Here is a 21384-nt window from a genome sequence, read left to right on the forward strand (position 1 = left end):
AGAGGTGGATAAGGAGGAAGTGGGGGGTACCACACAGCTAATAAATCTCTTGTGTCTTCTGTTTTCTATTCATTACTTCCGGACCATGGGGGTCATGACTCAGGAGTGGAGATGGGTTTTTGTGTAATTAGCCACAACACAGAGGTTTTTCCTCTGCTGTGAATGGCTGGCCCTTCTCTCCATCAGCAGTCAGTGAACTATTCACTCTTAAGTCTCAGCTCACAGATCACCTCCATGAAGCCTTCCTGGACTTCCCCCAAGCCTAGTTAGATGTTCTTCTGGGACCCCTGTGAGATGACAGTGTGGGGTACAGATTAAGATCAGGGTCTGGAATGACAGTGCTTGGTTCATAAGCCCAGCTTATCTACTTAATAGCTACTTTGAGAAAGTCTGTGCCTCAGTTTCCTCACCTGTAAAATGGAATTTCAAAATAATACTGTTCCTGTAGATTATTAGATTAAATCTCATGGATAGGAATATGAGGCCCAGAGAAGTGAAACCTAGCAAATAAGTGGCAGGGCTGAGACTAGATTCCAGGTCTCCTGGCTCCTATCAAGGTTGCTGTGCCCAGGGTGTACCCACAGAAAGGCATAGGTTGGGGTTGAGGGAGAAAGGGAGGCTGGCAGGTGCTCAGGGGTGTGACCCAATCAGCCTTAAGGAAGGGACACCTTTCTTTAATTAGTCTCCCCAGAAGAGGTACCTTGTTCTCATAGCCCTTCCTTGGGGAGATGGAACAGCATTTATCAATTAATCAGCCCTGAACACTTCTTTCTGCAATGTGTCCACCTGCAGGAGCACCTCTTCCTAATTTGCACAAAGGCACCTCATGTACCAGGGACAGCCTTGATCCCTGGGCTGCTCCTCTTCTCACTTGGCGTCAGGTCCTGGGGTCCAGGTCCAGCCCATGCTGAAATCCGAGGGGAGTGGGTAGATGGGCAGAAAGAACATTCGGGAGCTATAGGCAGGTGAATATGGTTTTATTCAGTGACCGCTCTCATCAGCAGCTTACTCGCACTAGCTCTCTCACGCGGTCTACCCTGTCTCAGCCGCTTGAGCCTGCGGCTCCCACACACAGCTGTGCAGCCGACTCTCCCTTGCCTTCAGGGTCAGCAGCTTAACTCTTTCTCTCTCTGGGCACAGGCAAGCTGAGCTGTGTCCTGGCTCCCTCCTGTCCATTTGCAAGATGGACAGCTTTGGCTCTCTCTCTGGGCACCAGCGCACCTGCCATGTCAAGCCATGTTGAGCCGAGCCGAGCTCCAAGAGCCCCCCTATCTAGTGTTAGCACAACAAGTATACCTTTTACAGACAACAGTGGCTCAGAGCCAAGTATGAATTTACACAAAAAGGTTATATAACAAGTAGAGGTGTGCACCCGTGCACCAAACCCAATGAGTCATGCAGGCCTGGATACCCATCTCCGCCTATTCCTTGACCAAAGCTCATCCATGTACCTTACTGAAGTAGGGCTGACAGATGAAATACAGGACAGCCAGCTAAATTTGAATTTCAGGTGAACCACAAATCATTGTGTAGGATAAGCATGTTCCATGCAATTCTGGGGACATACTTAGCCTTAAAAATTTATTTTATGTATCTAAAATTCAATGAACTGGGCAGTCTGTATTTTTATTTGCTAAATCTGCTGACCTTAGTCTAGAGGAAGTGTTGTATTCCAGCTGACTCAGATCACCTCATGAGAGTCAACTGTAAAATGTTTAGGAGATTTATGAGCAGGTCATTAAACCACTGGTCGCTTGAAACCAACCATTGTGGGAGCGTTTACACCACAGAAATCGGTGACTGCTATACCTGAGTGCTCTTCCTTTATGGAGTTGGTTATGAAACAGTCCCCAATATGCCACTGTCTAGAGGTTTCCTTGTCCTTAACATACTAGGCAGACTCTGAAACCACAGCCCTGGGGGCTCCACAGTCACACAGGAGTCAGATCACATCTAAGGTAGCTGTAAGCCTTAGTATATTAGAAAATGGAAAATTCCACTCCTGGGATACTAGAATGAGGAATGTTAGAAACTTAGAATTCTAAAACAAGGATGTTAGAATCTCAGAATTTCAGAAGATGGATTGTTAGTGTTGAAAGCAGGGGCTGTTAGTATCCATTCCTCACCCCTCTCTGGCATACAGATGGTCAAGGCCTCACAGCCTGGCCAGACCTCTGGCTGGCCCTCCTGGCTCAGGGCTTCTTGCAAGCCACAATGAAGCAGACTCCAGTGTTGGCAGCACTGGTGACAGAGTAGCTCCGGAGACTATATAGGAGCTGCTCGATGTCAAAGCCAGCATCCAGGACAGCGTGCTCCACCTCCTCCTTCTCCAGGGCCAAGCAGGAGAATTCACGCTTCCCCACCATGTAGGACGAGAGCCGAAGCGTGACCATGGTCACCAAGTGGCCGCCCGGCTTGAGCAGTGAGGCAAGGTTGCAAAGTGCAGCACGGTAGGCATCAAGGCTGCAGCAGGCACACTCCATGGCCAGAAGGGTGAGCAGGCAGTCAGCAGGGGGCAACACAGCTGGGGCCAGTGGGTTGCCCAGGTGGACATCACATTTGAGCACCCGCTTCACCACTGCTCGCAGCTTCTCCTCTTTCTCCTGCCATCGGCCACTGCAGAGAGAGAGGGAGGGAGTCGGGGAGGCACTTCAAGGTTCCAAAGGGAACCTTGACTAGTCCACTGCGACTAGCAGATGGAGATGATCTCTGAATCCCAAAAGGACTGCTGTCCCTGAGTCCCTGTGTGACCTGACAGCAGGCTCTTCTTCGATCTGATCCTCAGTTTCTTCCAAAGAAAACTGGTTACCAAGAGTGGACCAGAACAATTAAAGGAAATTTTCTCTCTCTGATTTCATGTGAGCCCCCTTCCCTTAATCCCCAGAAGGGTCAAAACCACCCCAAGCACAGATGGGTCAGTTAACAAACACTATTGGATGGATGGATGAATTAATGAATTTCTACAGAAAATACATGAATATAGCGATCTTAAAAATATAATGTTGAGTGATGAAAAGCAAATCCCAGATGACACAGGGCAAATTATTCTGCTACAAAGCTCAAAGGTGACTAAAACTAAATAATAGACTATTTAGATATACATAAGTATGCAAGAAAAAAATTGTTTGAAAAAGGGAATAAGTATAAAATTCATATTAGTGATTACCTCAGATGGCAAAAGGCAGGGGCAAGGAGTCACAGAGAAGCACAGGTAAGTCTTTATTATATCCGAGTACTCAGGTTGGGTGGTGGGTTCACATCATTATATGTCATATAGTCACACAGGTACAGACAATAGAGGGAAGAAGGAAGAATGGATGGGTGGGTGGATGGATTAATTTGCATGGACATGGATGGATAAATGGGTGGATGGATAGATGGATATGGATGGATGGAGATGGATGGATAGATGGATGGATGGATATGAATAAATGGATGGATGGATGGATGAATGGATGAATGGATGGGCAGGTAGATTGACAGATATGGATAGGTGGGTGGGTGGATGGATGATGGATGGAGATGGATGGATGAATGGACAAATGGATGGATGGGCGAATAGCTGCCTGGCTGGCTGGGTGAATGGATGGATTGGTGGGTGGGTGCATAGATGGATGGATATGGATGGATAGTTAGATATATACAAGATAGGTAGGTATATAGATTAGGGAAAGGAAGAAAGAGAAGAAGGAAGGAAGGGTTCTATCACCTGGTCTTCAGTGCTCATACTTGGCTATATCATACCTCAACATAGTCCTATGATCAGAGACTTGCCCCTGAAACTCCTGTAATCCTGAAACTTGGGGGCCCATCTACTCTGTCCCCACAGCAAGACCTCTGGTCATATACATGAAGGCCCTACTGTCCTGAAAATGTCAGAGACAACCAAGAGGCCAGACAGCCCTCTGAGAAAGAAGGTCTGGGAACCCCTCCCCAACCTCTGCACCCCTACCTGTTTCCTTCGAGCTCACAGGCAAATTTCACCACTGGGGTCCAGTCATAGGCCCCCGGCTCCTTCTTCAGCCATTTTTCCAGCTCCTCCCGGTTACGGTCGGTAAAGTCAGAGAGAGTGATGTCTTGGAAGGACTCACAGGCTGCGAGAACTTGGTAGATGGTAGGACCTGAGCCGATGTCAATCAGCGTGTCCCCTTGGAGGCCTCCTGTGGGAAGGAAAGACTGGTAAGGGATGGGTAAGAGAAATGAGACCCGAGACAGACACAGGGATGAGGACACACACCCTGGTCTTACCCAAGGGGCAAGCAGCACCAAGAATGGTCATTATCACAGATTGGTGGCTTCCTGTAGGCCAAGCCTCATGCTAAACATTTTATATGCATTTATTTCCATTTACACCTCAGAACTACCCTGTGTAGTAACTACTATCACTATTTTCATTTTATAAATTAGAAAACTGAGTCTGAAAAGGGTTAAACAATTTGCCCAATATCTTTCAGCCAAGAATATAAGCCAAGAGTATAATCTTTCTGGGACAGAGAAAAGAGACCCAAGCCCTGCTCTAGAGAAGATTCGGGCTGGAGAGATTAGAGAGGACATGCTGGGGGCAGTGGCCCTTTAAGTTTCAGGCTGACTGGGAGCTAGGAGCATCCCCGGGAAGTCCAGCCCTGCCTGGATGGGTTTCTCATTCCTTGGAGGTGGGAGGGGTGTAAGAGCACAGGAATAGGAAGCAGGAGGCTGAGAAGGAGACGATCTGGGAAGATGGCCTCAGGAGTAAATCCAGGGTCACCTGGAAGCTGGAACGAAGCATGATTTCCAACATTCTGTCTGGAGCCCTGGCGTGGGGCCATCACTTGGCCTTCCAGGCTTGATCACACCCAGTCTGGCTGTTCTCTGATTTCTGCCTCCCACACTGGCCTGCTCCTCTAGGCTCAGCAACATTTTAACCCTCCTTATCCCACAGACCACCAGGAGACTCACCCTTACTGTTACCCATTCAAGTGCCTGAAGTGAGGACATGGCTGCTTGAGCTTGGAAGACACACCAAATCATGGGGTCACCGTGGGGAGGGAAGAGATCACCAGGAGACAGGTAGAAGTCACCATCCATTGTACAGATGTCTCAGTTTAGGTCCTTGGGACCTGAGGGCTTTGCAGTCAGGTTTGTAATAGGGTTGAGACCCCATGTAACAATCCTTGTCCCAGGGCAGGGCTTTTCCAGGTCCTCATCACAGCCACATCTGGGCTGCACACTATAGGAATAGGCAATCCTGACCTAACCCACTACAGTCCTGCTGTTTGCCCCTGGCCTTCTGGGGGCCCCAGAGGGCTGGCTATGTAAGGGCAGGGCTGAACTTGATGATGACCTGGAAACCCTTTTCTGCTCCACCCCAAAGACCTAGGGGCTAATGGAGAACAGTGTGGGAACTGCATGGGCTGTGCTCTTCCCATGGATCCTGATCCCTCAGCTGGCACACAGCTCCTGAGCCATGGGGAAACAGACCCAACCTCCAGCATAGCAGCTACCCAAAGAGAGGGACAGGTCCCCAGCAGCTCCCCCAGCCCACCCCCAGCAACCTCTAGAGGAGACCAGACTGCCCCCAGGACCCCTTGTCCCCATCCGCATCCAGGTTTCTTGGAGAGAGGCTCAAGGGGAAAAGCCACCCTCTGCTCACCAGGGCCGAAGGTCTTGTGGAGACACTCCAAGTAAAACTTCAGCATCTCGATCTCAGGCAAGTGGCTGCCATCGACGCTATAGTAAGTGGCCAAGTAGTCCCTGGGCAGGAAGTGCTTCTGATACTCATCACCTCCCGTGAAGCCGCCCTCCATGGTGGCCCTGAAATATGCCCCCTCCTGCCTGTCCGGTCTTATGAGGGCTCCAAGCTCTCCAGGCTCCACCTCCAACATTCCAGCCTCATCCCATCACTCCTCCCATGTATGTCTCTCAAGCTTCTCCTTCTAGGAGGATACAGAAGGGAGTGCATCCCTCACCACCTCCCAGCCACACTGACACACCTGAGCTGGGGCTGCAGCCGCCCTGGCCCTGCTTTCTCTAGGGACCAACCCATGTCCATCAAAGGCAATTGATGGTGCCCAGCCCTGGGTGCAACTCTCAGTCCTGCCAGCCACATGCTGCTGTGTGGCCTCCAGCAGGTGTCAGACCCACGTTTCCCCACCTATGTGCCCACTTCACTGACTGTGAGAACCAAAGCCACTCCCCCAGTCACAGGTATTGTGACCTGAGTACATAGTGAGATCCCCAGCTTGTCCCCTGGTGGTCAGTGGCCCAGTGGCTCTCTCTAGGCCAGGCAGGCACAGTGAGATCCCCAGCTTGTCCCCTGGTGGTCAGTGGCCCAGTGGCTCTCTCTAGGCCAGGCAGGCACAGTGAGATCCCCAGCTTATGCCCTGGTGGTCAGTGGCCCAGTGGCTCTCTCTAGGCCAGGCAGGCACAGTGAGATCCCCAGCTTGTCCCCTGGTGGTCAGTGGCCCAGTGGCTCTCTCTAGGCCAGGCAGGCACAGTGAGATCCCCAGCTTATCCCCTGGTGGTCAGTGGCCCAGTGGCTCTCTCTAGGCCAGGCAGGCACAGTGAGATCCCCAGCTTGTCCCCTGGTGGTCAGTGGCCCAGTGGCTCTCTCTAGGCCAGGCAGGCACAGTGAGATCCCCAGCTTGTCCCCTGGTGGTCAGTGGCCCAGTGGCTCTCTCTAGGCCAGGCAGGCACAGTGAGATCCCCAGCTTGTCCCCTGGTGGTCAGTGGACCAGTGGCTCTCTCTAGGCCAGGCAGGCACAGTGAGATCCCCAGCTTGTCCCCCGGTGGTCAGTGGACCAGTGGCTCTCTCTAGGCCAGGCAGTAGGTACAGCTTCATACATCCCCCATCCCTCCTGGAGAACAGAGTTCAGACCCCAGGAGGCAGAGCAGAATAGCTGACTTGGCATCACTGTGCAGGCCACTGGGAGAAGAGCAGAAATTATCATCCATCTCCATGAATGAGAACAAGGGCGCCCGGTCATAAAGCATAAACTATCAGGGGGATCCTGACTTCTTGGCTGCTGACTCACCTGGTAAGTTCAGGTAAGATACTGCTGGCTTCAGTCTCCTTCTCTTAGAAATGGGGCTGGGTTGTAAAATCTCCCACAGACAGAGAAAAGCTCAGTCTCTGTTTTTTGCACTAGGAAATGGCTCTGACTTGGCCACAAACCAGATAGAAATGAATCTGCTACAGTGGAGGTTCAGGCCTCTTGCCCTGAAAGTGGGAAGGACAGGAATGCCTTGTTCTGGCTTTAAGTAAACAAATAATTCTGAATCCACAGGGCCCAAAAGACAGAGGATGCCACAGAGGCAGGAACATCCAGCAGTCATCTGGGGTCTGGCTTCCAAGGAGCAGGCGCCTGGGCAGCCTCCAGGGAGGCCTGCGGCCAACATGCTGGCCTGCAGAAGGCACTCAGAGCAGGCAGGAAACTGCAGTGCTCGCGTTACATAATTGGAGGAGTATGCAGTAAAGGCACAGTACTAACTAAGGTGTGGACAGGGTGGAAGGAAGCCACATGATACCTCTATTAGTCAGGGTTCTCCAGAGAAACAGAGCCCAGGATGTGTACACTTACACTGAGAGAAATCAAATCTATTTTCAGGAATTGGCTCGTGTAATCTTGGAGGCCAGTAAGTCCAAAATCTGAAAGCCAATGTTGCAGTTCAAGTCCAAAGACCAGCTGCTGCCAGAATTCCCTCTTGCTCAGGGAAGGCCAGTCTTGTTCTAATTGAGCCATCAGCTGATTGGATGAGGCCCACCCATATTATGGAGGGCAGTCTGCTTTACTCAAAGTCCACTGATTTAAATGTGAATCTCATCCAAAAGCACCCTCAAACAAACAGCCAGGATCATGACTGACCACCTGTCTAGGCACCAAGGCCTAGCCACGTTGAGTCACAGAAGGCACCATCACAGAACCTGAGGGCTCACAGCATGGAGGAGCCATCATCCCAGCAAGACTGAGAGAGAGACAGAGCTGTGTAGAGAGGGCCTCCTGCAGCAGCCAACAGCAAAGGGGCTGATATGGTTTGGTTGTATCCCCACCCAAATCTCATCTTGAATTGTACCTCCCACAGTTCCCATGGGTTGTGGGAGGGGCCAGGTAGGAATAATTGAACCGTGGGGGCAGGTCTTTCCCATGCTGTTCTCATGAGAGTGAATAAGTCTTGTGCTATCTGATGGTTTTCTAAGGGGGAGTTTCCCTGCACAAGCTCTCTTTTCACCTGTTGCCATCCATGTAAGACGTGACTTGCTCCTCCTTGCCTTCAGTCATGATTGTGAGGCCTCCCCAGCCATGTGGAACAGTGAGTCCATTAAACCTTCTTCCTGCATAAAGTACCCAGTCTTGGGTATGTCTTTATTAGCAGTATGAAAAACAACTAATACAGTAGCTGAAGAATAATCACCCAAACCTCCTTCTCTTACCTCCCTCCAATAACCTGCCAAATTTACAAGGAAGGGAGTGGTGACTATAGTCCACATGTTAGCCTCCTGGCACTTGAAGTAGCCTGGAGAGGATATAGAGCAGATAATGGAAGCACATGGAAGAAGCCCAGCATTAACACTGAAGGGGCTGAACCATAGACATGCATGTACTATCCAGGATTACAGAGCCCCTGCAGCAGGACGTGGGCAGCTAGGGGTCTGTACAGGGTTGGGAGAGACCATCCTTCCCAGAACTACACATCCTGCTGCAATTGGATGTCCTTGGATGGACAGAGGATGCCTTTCCTAATGCAAGGCCTCCAGTGCCTCCTGCTCCCCAGAGGAATGAATCCAAACTCCCCCTTGGCATTCAGAGCCTCTACCCTCTGGCTTCCACCTGCTTCTCCACCACTCAGGCCTTCTCCATCCCTACGTGCCTCCTGACTCTGGCCTGGCCAAGCGTCCTAACAGCACTAGGGCAATCTGCTCAGAGTGAAGCCTCTTACGGATATATTCTAAGAGCAAGTTTCTCAACTCTTCGGACCAGATCATTCCTTGTTGGGTTGGGTTGCTGAATCTTGTTGTAGGATTTTTAGCAGCATCCCTGGCTTCTACCTGCTAGATGCCAGTACATTCCAAAGTTACATTTTTGGAGACAACCAAAAATGTCTCCAGACATTGTCAAATGTCCCTTAAGAGGAAAAGTTGTCCCCAGTTGAGAAGCACTATCCTAAGGTTTGCCTTCTTCAATGTGACAACAATTTGTTTGTGACAGAGCTAAGCTTTAGGCCCTTTTAAGAATGTGTGCCTCGTCTTAGGCACCTTTCTATACAGTGATTTTTTTTAAATAGAGCAAGAACATTTCCGATTCAGGAGGACTTCTGTTTTAATAGTAAGCAAAGGAGCAAATTTCAAGCTGCCTATCAAGAAAATAAGACCACTTGAAAAGTCAGACAGATAAGAAAAGGATCAAGCTCCTTTACAAGATTAGGGAAACTACCATCCCAGCCTTCCACACTCCCTGATACCTTGCTACTTCTCTTCCTGCCTGGCTCTGTGGAGTGAAGAAATGAGTCCAGAGAAGGAACTTGCCAGTGTACATGAGACTCTGTTTTCTCTGGTGAGTTGCTACTCAGACCCTCCTCTCACACCAAACACCAAAATAAAGGCTAAACATTTTTCTAAAACTCAACTGCAGAAGCTGTCACAGTCAAATCATTATCAAACTTCTGATAAGAGAGGATTTTCTAAACCTAGATAGAAGAAAGACCAAAGAAAAAATACCACATTTATTATTCTACATTATGTTACATTATCTCACGTTTCATTAGAGAAAAATTAAATATTTGTCCTAGAAAATTAAAAGGAAGAAAACACTGTTTTTTCTTTTGGAAAAAATAATTTGGTGATTATTTACCTAACTTATTTGTTGTACTGAAACTTTTTAGAACTCTGACCCAGGAATCCCACATATAGGAATCCAAAATACAGAATACAGAAATACAGAAAAGGGATCCAAATACAGCAAAAGCAAATGCACAGGGGTATTGATTTGGGCAAGTCTGTGCCTCACTTTCTTCATCTGTATAATGGAAAAAACATTATCTTGCTCAAAGAGATGCTGAACAGGTTAAGTCACAGGCTTTGCCCAGAGGATAGTGGTGAGGGCTAAGGGGCTACTGTCATAATCATATCATTTCTGTGACCCTCTTCCATAGCAGCGAGTGGCAGGAGAAGGAGAACCAGCTTTGCTGGACAATCACGTGGTTGCTGAAGTGTGATGTGACCAAGCCGCATCCACTTGAGTCAGCCCAGGTGCCCCTGAAGAGCACCTGTCTCTATGTGGACATGTACTGGGTGGCCCCTTGGAGCCTGGCCAGCCTGCTGAAGCCAGATGGGCACCTAATCACCACGGCTGCCCTCACTCCCACTACCTGGTAGGTTCCAAGAAGTTCTTTGGGCTCCAAGGAGAGAAGGAGACAGTGGAAAAGGTGGTGCAGGAGGCCAGCTGCCAGGTGCAGAGGTGTGACTCCACCCCAGCAGCTGCTCTGAGACCTGCTCCATCAACGAGGGTGTCTGCAAGGGCCCCAGTGTCTGAGGCCAGCCTGGCAGAGGAGGGTCTGCCCCAAAGGGGAAGTCATGACTAGAGAGCATCTACAGTCTTGCTCCACAGCCCCGCTAAAATCAGATCAGGCCTCAGCCCTACCTCTTCATTCCTGTTACCTGGTCCCAAGGTCACAAGTGAAAAACAAGGGTTCCCCCAGCACCCCGCCTAGGGGTCTGTCCATTACACTACCTTGCACCAAAGATCACAAACAAAAAGTGGCTTAGGCAGATACTATCTTGGTTTGGATTTCCCCTAGAAGCAGACCCTAAGACAAGGATTTGAGTGCTGACTGTTGATTTGAGGGGACATCCCAGGAAACATCAATCAGGATGTGGGAAGGAAAGCAGAGAAGGCAGCCACATAGGGTGTGTCATGAAGCCCTTACTGCTGTGGGCAATTGGAACGCCATCGTGTGAGGGCTCTGGGGCCAGCATAGAGCACAGGGCTCGGAGTTTTCCCACCCGGGGAGCTGCAGCACTTGCCCACCACCTCCTGTTGTCATGACGGAGAGCTGCTCCTAGGGGGCGTTAATTCTCCAGCACATCCAACTTGCCTGTATTTGGATAGCGCAGCCCAAGAGAGAATCCTCAAGTGAAGGCTCACAGGTGCTGCCCATGGGAAGTTCACCCAGCATGCCAAGGGGATGAGAAGAGGCAGCAAGAGCATCTGCAACAGACGTGAAATGTCCCGCTGGCTGGGTATGGGACAGGTCCTGGGGAGCCTGGTTTTTCTGCCAGAGGAAAAGGATCTCAGGTTCTTAAACTGGAAAGGCACAACCCGAGAGCAACAAAGACCTCAAGGTCAAGCCCCTGTTCCCACAGGTGAGGAAGCCAAGGTCTGGGAAGGGAGGAGACTGGGTCCACCCAGAGGGCTCAGTGGTCAGGGGCAGAGGCAGCATTGGAGCCTGGGCTCTCTGCAGGTTACGATGGACCTGGTGAAACCTTCCAGGACCTTCCAGAAGTTGCTGAACTGGCTTTGGGAGCCCTATTGGTCGGTGCGGTCCCTGAGGCTGCGGCCACCAATAGCAACCTCTGGAAATGGTTGGCTGAGGCTGACCAGCAGGGCAGAGCTAGGACCCATCCACACGGCCAAGAACACGGGACCTCTGACCTCTGGGAAGGCCTGGGGCCACATCCCCAGAAGGACCTTCACAAAGTCATACATCTCTGGACATCCCTCTTACTCAACCAACCCGCTCTGTTCCAGCCGTCTGTTAGCACTGGGCTTCCCCATTCTCCCTGGGATGTGGGAGGGGCATCAACATTTCTCCACCCAGGCGAGGCCTACATGAAGCCCCCAACCACGCTCCGAAATGTGGCATGGTCTTTCAACTCCCAGTGCCCCAACCCCAGTCTGTTCTCCACAGAGAAGCCTTCCAAATAGAGTGCAGGCCAGGCTCTGTCCTGCTACAAACTGTGGCCCACGGGGATAAGGGCCCAGCCCAGCAGCATCGCATGAGGCCCAGCACACTCTGGCCGCAGCCTCAGGGACCGCACCCACCAATAGGGCTCCCAAAGCCAGTTCAGCAACTTCCTACCTGCACCTGCTTGCAACACAGAACTCCTCCCCTCCTCTCTAGTCCATGCCACACCTCTGAACAGCCTTCAGCAAGCGGTACAGGAAAGAGCTGTGATGGGGAGAAGGGTTGAGCCAACACCCCTGGCCCATTTGCCATCCTGCTGCTAAACTTCAGTGCTTTCCAAACTGCGTCCATCATGTTTTGGGGGTCCCTGAGTCTTCCGCCATCCACCACAAGCAGCAGTTTCATCCCTGGGTCCTGGATCTGCCGGAGATGCTGGCAATGCCAGGTTGCAGTGGCTCCCATGGCCACCAGAGGGCAGTGCAGGGCAGGAAGCAGCTGGTGGAGGCTGGAAAGGAGATTCTGTGTTGAGACTCCTTAGGACAGAAAGGTCCATTTCCTGCCACCTTTCCTGCCAGGCCCAACCAGGCAGAGGAACCATGAGCCAGCCCACCGGAAGGAGCCTGGAAACCTTTGGACAGGCAGGGCCTCTAGGAAGCTTGGACCCACTTCTCTCGTGGTCCTGGACACTGTATTTTAGCTAGGGTCCAGGAGATTAGGTTTTCCAAACCAACGTGCCTGTGGGTCACCTGGGGATCTTGCTAAACTCTGAATTCTGATCCAGTACATCTGAGCCAGTAGGGCTGAGATTCTGCAGTCTCAACAAGCTCCCAAGGGACGCTGACACTGCTGGACTGAGGACCATGCTTTGAGTAGCAAGGAATCATAGAAAGGAATGCATCTTAAAGTGAATTTTTCCAGAAATAATGAGGGCATATCCTAGAGTTGGCACCTAATTTCTCCAGCTTCTCTCTCCAGGTAAGAGAGGAAGGAAGACCTGGGCACTCTACCCAGAAAATATCCCTACCCCTTCTCTTACCCCAGCTTGGTAGGCTCTCCTCCTTCTGGTCTTTGATGGTCTTCCCTGCCAGTCAGAACTTCCCAGAGTAAGGACTAGTGATACCCCCCAGACTCTTCACCTTGGCAGTTCCCTGTCTTGGCCTGGCAGGCAGTAGGGACCTAGGGAGGCCTTGTGGCTGCTGAGCTCACACAACCCGATGCCTTCCAGCCAGCTCTTCACGGCTGGGGACTCTGGGACTTCCCAGAAACCTCCCATAGGGCCTGCCCTCCTCCAAGCTCCCACTAGGTGCATGGGAATGGGAATGGGGGCAGCTGGAGGGGTTGTCAATTTCCAACTTGAGGCCCAAAGATGCAAAGTTACTTCTACAGGGTTATTCACCTTCAATATTCCCAGCTGTAGTCAGTCAATGAAGGTTGGGTGGGGCAAAGGCAGGGATTTTCACTCTGGATATCCATTAGACTTATCTAGGCAGCTATAAGAGTTCTAAATCCTGGGCCTTACCCCAATTAGATAAAAAAAACTCTTGGAGGTGCACCCAGGCATCAGTACCTTGTAAAGCTTCCCTGGTGATTCAAATGTATGGAAGACTGAGAACTGCTGGCCTGGGCCGGCACTTCTCAAACTGTACTATGCTAATAAACTTCTTGTGAGCCTGTCGAAATGCAGATTCTGAGTCTACAGATCTGAGTGGGGGCAAATAATTTGCATTTCTCAAATGTCATCAGCGTCCCCAGGGATGCTGATGTTGCTGATCTAAGACCCACCCTCAGAACCAAGGGTACAGAGCGTAAAGTACTTCCTCTCCACCTACCCCCAGCCCAGGCTCCACACTGTTGGTAAAGCAGAACTGTACAATAGTGGTCTATGTGTAAACCAATGATCTAGATGTGCTAGATCCTTCAGGCCCTGGGATCCTTGATGATTAGAAAAGGTCTTCTGAATCATGATGGAGCCATCTGAGCTGCCTCTGTTGATATGTCACTGGCAGCATCCAAAAATCACTCACAACTTCTAGAAGTTCATCCACTGAGCAGCTCTGTATTTCAGCCCTACTTGCTCTCCTCTCCCCACCACTACAGTATCCAGCTGCCTCCAATGGCCTAGCCCAGGGACCCTCAAACTGAGCAGGTCCAAAAGCACAGTCCCCATCTCCTGGCCTCCCAGCTCGGCTCCTCCTCCCCTCTCCACAACCCAGCAAGGATTCTCCTGTGCAAGCCTCATCCATATCAGACACATGCATACCACCCTATCCTCTTCCTCTCTCACCCTTGATCTGCACCACTGGCTTCCCCAGGCCTTGACATTACCTCCTAAGCAGCCCTCAAATCCATGTAGTGGCCCTCATCGCCCCACCACTGCCCTGATCCTGGCTCCATTATCTCTCATCAGCACCTACCCCACCTCCCGGCTCTTGCTGTGTAACGAGTAGGCCATGGAGCAGCAGCAGCATCACCAGGAACTTGTTAGAAATGCAGCATCTCAGGTCCCAGCCCAGACCTGCCGAATCCAATCTGCATTTTAACATCTCCAGGTGATCCGTACCTACATTAAAGTCTGAGAAGCACTGATCCAGAAATAGAGAGATGATGACAGGAAACAAGAAAAGGTGGAGGAAGCAGAAGAGAAGAATGGGGGTCCTTTTTAGCACCCTTCATTGCTGGCCCCCTCCTCATATTCCAGATCTCAGTTCAAATGGTACCTATCCCTATCCTTACCACATAGAGTAGATGCTTCCCCTTCTCTTTCGCCATTCACGATCATATCACCCATTTATTTCCTTCATCTCACATGTTATTCTATTTCCTGTCTCTATCGCCCTTGCCTCACTGACATAGAAATTGTAACTGAGGCAGGAAACTCCTTTCTCTTGTTCATAGCTGCATCCCTAGTGCCTAGCACATAAGACGTGCTCAGTAAGTGTTGAATAAATAAATCAAACACATGAAACTTATTATAGACTTATGCTGCTGCAAACTTCACCCTTTGAACTAAGAAGTTCCTGAAGCCATCTAGTTCAATAGCTTTGTTGTATTGCAAATGGGCTTAACAACTTGATGCTTTAGGCAGATTATCAAGACTTGGAAAAGCAAGCGTGTACCAGAATGGGATCGATGGCAAAGATGACCGCAGATTCTTCCCTTTCCAGTTGGCACCAGTCTTTGCAATATAACCTTGCGTCTTCTCCCATTAGGAAGTAGAGCTGTTTCTCTCCACTGTCTCCCTGCTCCCAATCCCGGCTTGACCACATGACTTTTTTGGCCGTTAGCAAAAGTGACGCAAGCAGAGGTTTGAAAAGTGCTTACACACTGGAGCTTTTCCCCTCACTTCCTTCTTGGTATTTACCCAAAGAAGTTGAAAACTTATGTCCATACAAAAATTCATGCACAAATGTCTACACATCTGTATTTATTAATTGATACAGCCTGGAAGCAACCAGGATATCATTCAGCAGGTAAAGGCGTAACTATAGTACATCCAGACAATGGGTTATTTTTCAGGGCTAAAAAAGTAATGAGCTAGCAAGCCATGGAAAGACTCAGAGGAAGTGAACTTTCTTAAGTGAAAGAAGTTCAATTAATCTGAAAAGGCTACTTACTGTATGATTCCAACTATATGACATTCTGGAAAATGTAGAGCTATGGAGACAGTAAAAGATCAGTAGTTACCAAGGGTTATGGGGAGGTGGGGAGGGAGGAAGGAGTAGCTAGAACACAGAGGATTTTTATTTTTAGGGCAGTGAAACTATTCTATATGATACTACAATGGTGGATATGTGACATTATATATTTGTCCAAACCCATAGAATGAATACCACCAACAGTGGACCCTAGTGTAGACAATGGGGTTTGGGTCATAATGCTGTGTCAATGTAGGTTAATTGATTATAACAAATGTACCATTCTGTTGTGGATGTGGATAATGGGTGGGGACAGGGAACAGTTGAGGAACCTCTGAACTGTCCACTCAGTGTTGCTGTGAACCTAAACCTGCTCTAAAAAACAAAGTCTATTAAAAAAAATAAGTGCTTGTACATTGGAATGTGTTCCCTCCCTTGCTGCTCTTAGGAACCCTGTGACCATCAGTGTATTAGCTGTTAATAAAGACATACCCAAGACTGGGTAATCTACAAAGGAAAGAAGTTGAATTGACTCGCAGTTCAGCATGGCTGGGGAGGCCTCAGGAAACTTACAATCATGGCAGAAGGGGAAGTAAACACGTCCTTCTTCAAATGGTGGCAGCAAGGCAAAGTGCCAAGCAAAAGTGGGGAAAGCCCCCTATAAAACCATCAGATCTCATGAGAACTCACTATCACAAGAACAGCATAAGGATAACTGCTTCCATGATTCAAATACCTCCCACCAATCCCTTCCATGGCACATGGGGATTATGGGAACCACAATTCAAGATGAGATTTGGGTGGGGACACAGCCAAACCATATTACTCAGCATATGGGAAAGTCCAGGCTAGCCTGCTGGACACTGAGGGCTGTGCCATGCCATTGCCCCAGCCGACAGCAAGTCAACTGCCAGACATGTGAGTGAGGTCATTAAAGACCCCCAGCCCAAGCCAAGAGGCCAGCTGAGTTCAGAGAGCAGCCCAACCAGCCCTGACTGCTGTACTGCCCTGACCGCAGTGCAGCCCAGCCAATCCGCTGAGAAGTCATAAATGTGCTAAGCCTCTATTTAGGGGTGAGTTGTTACCACACAAAAATAACTGAAACACAGATAGTCTTTTCAGAAAATGACAGCATATCGAGCACATTTGAGCTTTGCCCTTCCTAAAACCCCACTAAATGGACAAAAATAGGTTATTTAAAACCAATAAACCTGTAAGGACAAGTGGGAAAGGAAACAGCAGCAACACAGTGCTGGAAGCTGGGGAGCAGGTTGATGAGCAGTTACACTAACTTAGCAGGCCAGGGCAGGCTGCACTGTAAGCTCGCCATGGTGGAAATGGGTAAGCAACTCGACTTCCTCTAGGAAGGTTTCAAGATTAGACTGGCTACTTCTGGAAAGGGTGAGGGTGGGCTGAAGGTGGGCTCCCAGCAGGTGGACTGTTGAATGCTGTGAAGGAAGAAGTTCTCATGCCCTGCCTGTCAGCCCATGGCAGCTGGTGCTCCTTGTCCCACCCCATCCAGGACCAAAAGCCTGTTCCCTAGAAAGGGCAAATAGAGGGTGTCTGCACCAAGGGACACAGTGGATGCTGGAAGCACTGTTCTTGACATAAGAGGATTTGCTAAAGATTTCTATGCTGGAGATCAGCACCATCTGCTGCTCCAGCCTTCTTCCCTCTCCCTCTGCTCTCAGAATATTGGCCTCTAGGTATCCTATCCTTAGGCAGGAAACCAGAAAAGTCTTTTCTAGAGAATATAACCAGCCCTAGGCCAGGTGCAGTGGTTCATGCCTGTAATCCCAGCACTTTGGGAGGCTGAGGCGCTGGGATTATAGGTACGAATCACTGCTCCTGACCCAGGCTGGTCTTGAACTCATTTTCTCTGCTACTGGGCTTTTCTCATGGGTACAGTGATCCTCAGCTGCCTGCTCATACTTGTCCTGGGGCACTGTGGAGATTAGAAGCTCAATACTCACTGGAAGCCCAGTCCGGCCCCTAGAGCCCTGATGTCCATTTCTCAGATCATTTCTCTTGGACTGGTCAAATTCTCTGGGATTTTTTGTTTTTGTTTCTTAAGAGAGACAGGGTCTCGCTGTGCCACCCAGGCTGAAGTGCAGTGACCCCATCATAGCTCACTGTAACCGTGAACTCCTGGGCTAAAGTAATCCTCCTGCTTCAGCCTCCTGAGTAGCTGAGACCACAGACACACACCACCACACCCCGATAATTTTCTTTCTTTCTTTTTTTTTCTATTGATAGAGATGGGGGTCTCACCATGTTGCCCAGGCTGGCCTCAAACTCCTGGCCTGAAAGACAAAGGCAAGCTGGAAGAAACAGATGGTGCAGGGAGAAGAAAACTTTCTGTAAAGGATCATCAGTATGCTCTGGGAGATGGCAGATGCTGAATGCATGAAACGAGGACAGGATGCGCAACCCTGGCTGCTGGCGCTAGCTCTTCCTCCCCGCCTGTCTTGTTCTCCCTTCCCTGCTCCCTCATTCCTGCTTCATTGCCTCCTGGGAGCACCGCCCCAAACCACTGCCTCTCCCCAAGCCCTGGTCTCGGGTTCTGCTGTCAGGAAGGCTGCAGCAGGAGAGCTTGCATTGTGCCAGCAAAGCCCTCCGCTAGAGGGCAGTGAGCATCAAGAAGGTCTTGGCAGGCCCAAGAGTTGAGGCAGCAGAGGAAGCCAGGAGTGGGAGGGGCAGGCCCCGCTGGCGTCACTGCGGGGGTTACACAAAATGCTGCACCAGTGAGTGCCTCCCTCAGCCACTGTCCAGCAAATGCTCACTGACCTCAGTGCTCCTGCTCCAGAAAGGGCCACGAGAGACCCCTCCACCTTTCCATCGCTAGAGCACAGGGGACAGTGGAGAGAAATGTCAAACGCGTCCCTGCCTGGGTTTCCACCCTGATGATCAGGTCTGATCCTGGGTGAGTTACCTAACCTCTCTTAGCCTCCATTTAGTCACATGCAAAAAAGGGTAATGGGGTGGGGATGAAATGAGTTCATGTTAAACACGCAGCAGCACGCCTGGCCCAAGATAAGCCCTATGTAGTGTTAGCTGCCAGTGTGAGGCTTTTTCCCTAAATCCAGCACACGTTCAGTGAACTCAGAGGAGGAGCCCCCACCCTGGAGGGGAATCTCATGATCACACTGGCTCCATCAGAGCGGGACTGGAAGGTGGGCTAGAGGAAGCCCCAAGGAGGTCAGTGGGGACTGGGGAGCCCCCAAGAGGTCAGCAGGGCCTGAAGGAAACCTGAGAAGGTCAGTGGGGTGTGGGGAGCCCATCTGGAGGCAAGGGGAGGGCACAGAGCTTGAGCCTGAAGAAGAAAGGAAAGGTGAGCATGACCACAATGAAGGAGGGTAAGTGCCTGGGTTATGAGGGTGAGGAGACCAGCTGGGGCACAGGCTTCATGGGGCATGACGGGAGAGGAAGTGGGGACCTGAGAGGGGGCAGGGCCAGGCAGTGGGGTGGACTGGAGGGGTGGTGGGTGAGCCGTCCTGTGGTGGGCAGCGCTGTGTGGGGGGCGTGGGCTCCTCCTTGTTGCAGCCTTGCAGCAGCCACTGACATCCCTGGGGATCCACAGCATGTGCGAGGTAGAGCCTGGAACCTGTTCCTCGGCCCACTTGTCAAAAACCAGAGACGAAGAGGCTGTGCTCTGCGAATGACTGAACTTGGAATCCAGGCTGGGAGGGTCAAATACTGCATGAATATTTCCAGAGTCCAAGAATTCAACTTGCATGTTCACTGAGGCTGAGTGTTCTAAAGATCTCCAGAAGATAGAAGTGTTCAAAGCCAAACAGAGTTTCCCAGATTTGGCCTGGGTAGTAGGAAAAGACCAGAAAGTAATCTGGTTTTCAGATTCTTCTGAGGAAACCAGGAACCCAGGTGAGGCTGGGCCGCGGGGCTCTGGGCCCCTGGATGGCGCTAGGTGTGTCCTGCACTCCAGCTCAGCGGGGCAACCAGCAGGGGCAGTCAGGGCTGCCCCAGGCTCCCTATGGCCCAGACCATATGCACTGTTGGAGGGTCCCAGCGAAGGACGGGCTAGGGAAGATGCACCCAGACCCCTGCCTAGTGTGGCCATGAAAGCCATGACCGCCTGCCCAGCTTGATCTCCCAGCAGATGGGAGCCACCTCCCAACCACAATCAGTGTTGGGATATCTGAGGGGTCAGGACGTCTCTCAGGCCAGGCTGGACAAGCCATCAGCAGCATGGTGCTGCCATGGCAGTGCACATGTCGGCAGGAGGGCCAGGTACCGAGGGCTGCAGCCATGTGGCCAGCAAGTCCCGGCTACTTTCCTTGCCTCAATTTCCCCAGTCACACCAAGCAAAATAGCCAGGAAGCTAGACAAAGCCTGGGCTTAGAAACAAAGTGCCCAGCTAGAGGCAGGATATTAGCCATTGCCAGCTGGGCTGGCCCCAGCAGTTCCTTCTGGCCCTACTATTCACTTCTTCTGGGCCCTACTCCTTCCTTCACTTGCTTCTCACAAGGAGGAACAGCACAGAGTTGCCCCACATGGCAGGGGTTGCAGTGAGCTGAGATCACACCAGTGCATTCCAGCCTGGGTGACAGAGCAGGACTCTCTCAAAGAAAGAAGGAAAGAAGAAAAGAGAGAGGGAGAGAAAGAGATAGAAAGAGGGAAGGAAAGAAGGAAGAAAGGAAGGAGGGAGGGAGGGAAGGGAGAGAGAGAGGAAGGAAGGAGGGAAGGAAAGAAGGAAGGAGGGAGGGAAGGAGGGAGGGAGGGAGGAAGGAGGAAGGGAGGAAGAGAGAGAGGGAGGGAGGAAGGAAGGAAGGAAGGAAGGAAGGAAGGAAGGAAGGAAGAAGGGAGGAAGAGAGGGAGGGAGGGAGGAAGGAGGAAGGAAGGTTGGTAAGAGTTAGTTAGCATCCCCTGCCAGGGCTCCTGGTGTACCTTCCCTGGGAAGGAGGGGAGATGACTCTCTGTGGCTTTGGAGAAGGGTGGGACATGTTCTTGAGAAGGTGGATAGATTTTTTTAATAAAAATATATTGATATTTTTAACCACTGTAATGGGGTCTTGCCAGGGGGACATAACATGCAGCCAATTCCTGGGTGGAAGACTTTCTCATGGAGGTGGCAGCAGTGGGCCTGAGATTGGGGGTGGGCAGGTAAGACGTGAGCAGCATCAGGAAGGCAGAGCAGGAGTGTGTCTGGGTGGAAGGGATACCCCCTCAAAATACTTAGGGTGGCAGATGCTGACCATCTGCTGAAGAGGTCAGCCTTGCTGCGGCCGATGGGACCACGTGGCTGTAGGCAGAGACAGCGCACATCCTATAATGAAGCGAGCCATCCATTTCCCACTGTTAGACTGGAAACTGACTACCCGACACATTGAAAAGAAAGCAATGCATTTTTTTCTTTGTAATGATAACTTCCAGATCTGAGAATGATGTCAGCTGTCCATTCTGCTGGCCAGCAAAATAGCTGCTCCGCCTCTCCCCTGAAGTCCTGTGCCCATTCTGGACCTCAAAAGGCGTAACTGTTGTTTGTCCTTCAGTACCACAAAGGAAGTCATCTTTTCTACCACCACAGCAAAGGCAGAAAGCTTCTGAAAACCCAGAGAGGCAGGCCATTTGCCTTTGAGACAGCCAGATAAGCCCCCTCGCTCCTGCCTTGCCATGGGGGGTTGGCAGTAGAAAGGTGTGCTGGGAACCCCAAAGTCGTGGGAAGGGAGGGCACCCTGAATGGAGCCTACCCACTGCCTCGCAGCTGGCAAAAAGGGAGGGTCCCCATGCAGAAAGAACCTTGAGGACCAGGGAGTCAGCTGCCCAATTCATGGATGTGAAAACTGAGGCTCAGAGAGGGAAGGAGCAGCCTGCGGGCTTGAAGCTTGGTGGTTACATGTGCAGCAGTCTGGCC

The 21384-nt window shown here is 50.8% G+C and overlaps 1 protein-coding gene across 2 annotated transcripts in view; it reads right to left on the bottom strand.

The window, feature by feature from the left end:
• Nucleotides 1–956: 956 nt before the first annotated feature.
• Nucleotides 957–21384, bottom strand: part of INMT (indolethylamine N-methyltransferase) — a 57118-nt gene continuing 36690 nt past the window's right edge. Inside the window, exons 1-3 of one of the 2 annotated variants that reach the window (XM_002751429.6) lie at nt 5630–5799; nt 3953–4160; nt 957–2616 (exon numbers count right to left, since the gene is read on the bottom strand). In XM_002751429.6, coding sequence (XP_002751475.1) covers nt 2193–2616; nt 3953–4160; nt 5630–5783 — 786 coding nt within the window. In that variant the 5' untranslated portion in view covers nt 5784–5799 and the 3' untranslated portion in view covers nt 957–2192. Of the gene's footprint in view, nt 2617–3952; nt 4161–5629; nt 5800–21384 lie in introns of those variants that run through there. The other variant, XM_078342050.1, reaches the window with a different exon arrangement.

The sequence above is a fragment of the Callithrix jacchus genome, chromosome 11 (genome assembly GCF_049354715.1).
Source record: "Callithrix jacchus isolate 240 chromosome 11, calJac240_pri, whole genome shotgun sequence".
Lineage (NCBI taxonomy): Eukaryota > Metazoa > Chordata > Mammalia > Primates > Cebidae > Callithrix > Callithrix jacchus.